We start from the raw sequence: 2816 nt of genomic DNA on the forward strand, positions 1-2816 counted from the left end.
AATATATGTGTCTCAATTTTTTCTAGTGTCGAATAGTCTTAGTTATTGGCCGTTGAAAAGCAGTGTACCGGTAGTGGCGTTTTGGCCGTTTAAGGGTTAACCGAGGCGTATGATCGGATAATCCGGAGAATCATTAATAAAACAGATGAAGCTGCTACGCCTAATTCTGAATGCGCGCAGTAGTTTCTAATTATTAATAAATTAATAAATATAAATCCAAATTCGTAAGCTGTTTACTTTTATTTACTAAATGTTTATATTTATTTTTTATTGAAACTATATCAAAAATAGATAACTCTTCCAAATTTTGTACTTCTTCCGTATTATCCGAGTTTTTGTTTATCCGAGCTATCCTCTCCACACTACCTCGGATAATCGAAGTTTTACTGTAAATTGAACAGAAATTTAAATGTTTAAAAAATTTTTTAAAATAATTTCAACGAAGTGTCTCCGTGTACCGACAAAATCCGGCTATTGGAACACAAAATTTCGAAGCTTTCTAAGAATTCTGACAGACTTCGGAAGAATAAAAACATTTTATTAATATTCCTTGGAAAATTGAAAATGATTTTTTTATTTTGAAAAATTATTTGAAATTCGAATAATTTTAAAAGATATTTAGAAGCTGTGAAAACTTTTAATAATATTTGAAAATTAAAAAAAAAAATTTGAAACATCATGTTGATGGTTCAAGATCTTGAAATAAAATTTCGAAGCACTTTAAGGATGCTTAAACTATCTTAAATAAAAATAATTTAACTTTTAATTTGAATAGGGAAATTTTATTTTTTTACAAATTTATAGTTGGAGCTGGAATTTATCCAGAATAAGAATAATAATAATAATTTTGATTTTGAGCCCGGGAATTTTCAAATTTTAACAAATTCCAAACTTTTTCAATTTACTGGAAATTTTCGAAAAGGAAAAATTCTGAATTGGAACAGGAAATTTTTCCAAAGAATTTTAATTCTGAGTTGAAGCAGGAAATTTTCAAATTTTAACCAATTCTGAGTTGAAACTCGTATTTATCCAGAAGAATGATAATTTCTCTTGGAACCGGGAATTAAAAAATAAAAAAAATTCTGAGCTGGAACAGGGTATTTTTTAAAATAATGAATTCTAATTCGGAGTTGAAACGGGATATTTTCGGAAAAAATTAAAATTATGAATTTGAACAGTGTATTTTACAAAAAATTCTGATTCTTAGTTGAAACGGAAGTTTTCGAAAAGTATTAAAATCCGGATTTGAACAAGGAATTTAAAATTTTTAACCAATCCTAAGCTGGAACTGGAATTGATCTTACAAAAAATGATCCAATGGAACAATTTTTGACTTTAGAATTCGAGTTTTTAAATTTCATTGACCGTGAAAAATTTTTGCGAACCGGGAAATGACCGGGATTTTTAAAATTTAAACGGCCACCCTATTAATAATTTTTTTAAAAGGCTTCAGAAGAAAAAACATTTCATAGAAAAATTAAAAATTGTTTTTTACTTCGACAAAATTAGTTTTGAGAGAATATTTAAAAAGATTTTGAAAGATTTACAAAATGATTGAAAATGATTGTGGTAAAAAAATGTTAAGCATTGAAAATAAAATTTGAAGCATTTTAAGGGTATTTAAACTATGTAAAATTAAAATAACTTTTAATTTAAGAAGTGTTCAATTTGTAAAAAAATTTAATCGTTCAATTTTTAATGTTTCTCGCTTAAAAAATTTTGGGGGTTTAACTGTATTTGAATACAAAATTTTTGAATTAAAAAACTTTTAAACTTCAGTATTGAAAGTGAAAAATTCAAGAGTTCCACTTCAAGTATTTTAATTTGCAGCTCAGTTTTTATTACTTCAAATGGTAAAATTTTTGGCCTTAGATTTTGAATATTTTAATTCCATTTACCGTGCAGAATGTTCGAGAACCGGGAAGTGACCGTGAGTTTTTTTCTTCGATTGAAACGGCCACCCTGTGCTAGCGAAATACGTTTTTTTCTTTTGAAATTATCCAAACTCAACTTACTCGATTCTGAGGAAGATTTAAATCCCCAGCAAGTTGAATGACATCCCTCCTCGAAAGGTAAGCACTAATTCTGTATTTTTCTTCCAAAACCTGGATTTGCAGTTTCGTGAAAGGAATCCGAGGGTGCGACCCGAGTCTCCGCTTTACCTCTTTCCCGGAATGAGGCCTCCGTGGCAATTTCGGCGGACTATACCTAGTACACCGAAGCCACGGAAGTTCTTTCCCCAAACGGTCGCACCTTTCCCCATCTTTCTTCAAACTCGCAACATCTTCATTCACACTCCCGGCTTCTAATCTCGACATTTCTTTCAATTTATCCTCCCTGACATTTTCCACAGACTCTTTGACCTCGCTAACTGCAAAATGGCTTTTTGGCTTCGGCGCAAGGTCATTGGAGAGGATGCGGGCAATGCTAAAGTCGCTGGAGGATCTTTGCGAGACGCGTTGCTTGCTCATCTTTGAGGAACTGAGATAAGTTGAATGAGGGCAGTTGGATTTATATTCTGGTTACCCTTATTCGTTATTGGTGCCGGTTTCAAAATGAATCCGAATTAGCCGCATAGTCGCACATTTGATGGCTATCGCGAGAGTGAGTTCTGCGACCAGAAGGGCGGCCCGGGCCCTACCTGTCTGTTGTCCCTTTGTGCTTGCTCTTATACCAGTGTATTATCTGTGGCCGGATCTTTTGCTACCTAATAACAACAAGGTAATTGATACTGGGCCAGGGGTAGCTATTGCTGCGTGCTTCTCTTTATTTGGGGCAGATGCACCGCCGGTGCGCTCGAGCAATGAATAATCGAA

At 33.0% G+C, this 2816-nt stretch overlaps 1 protein-coding gene across 1 annotated transcript in view; it reads right to left on the minus strand.

Moving 5' to 3' along the window:
- Nucleotides 1–2471, minus strand: part of LOC117182917 (homeobox protein MSX-2-like) — a 12728-nt gene extending 10257 nt beyond the window's left edge. The window contains exon 1 of the mRNA XM_033376029.1: nucleotides 2016–2471. Within this exon, the coding sequence (XP_033231920.1) occupies nucleotides 2016–2471 (456 nt within the window). The remainder of the gene's footprint in view (nucleotides 1–2015) is intronic.
- Nucleotides 2472–2816: the final 345 nt, after the last annotated feature.

Source organism: Belonocnema kinseyi, chromosome 2, assembly GCF_010883055.1.
Source record: "Belonocnema kinseyi isolate 2016_QV_RU_SX_M_011 chromosome 2, B_treatae_v1, whole genome shotgun sequence".
Lineage (NCBI taxonomy): Eukaryota > Metazoa > Arthropoda > Insecta > Hymenoptera > Cynipidae > Belonocnema > Belonocnema kinseyi.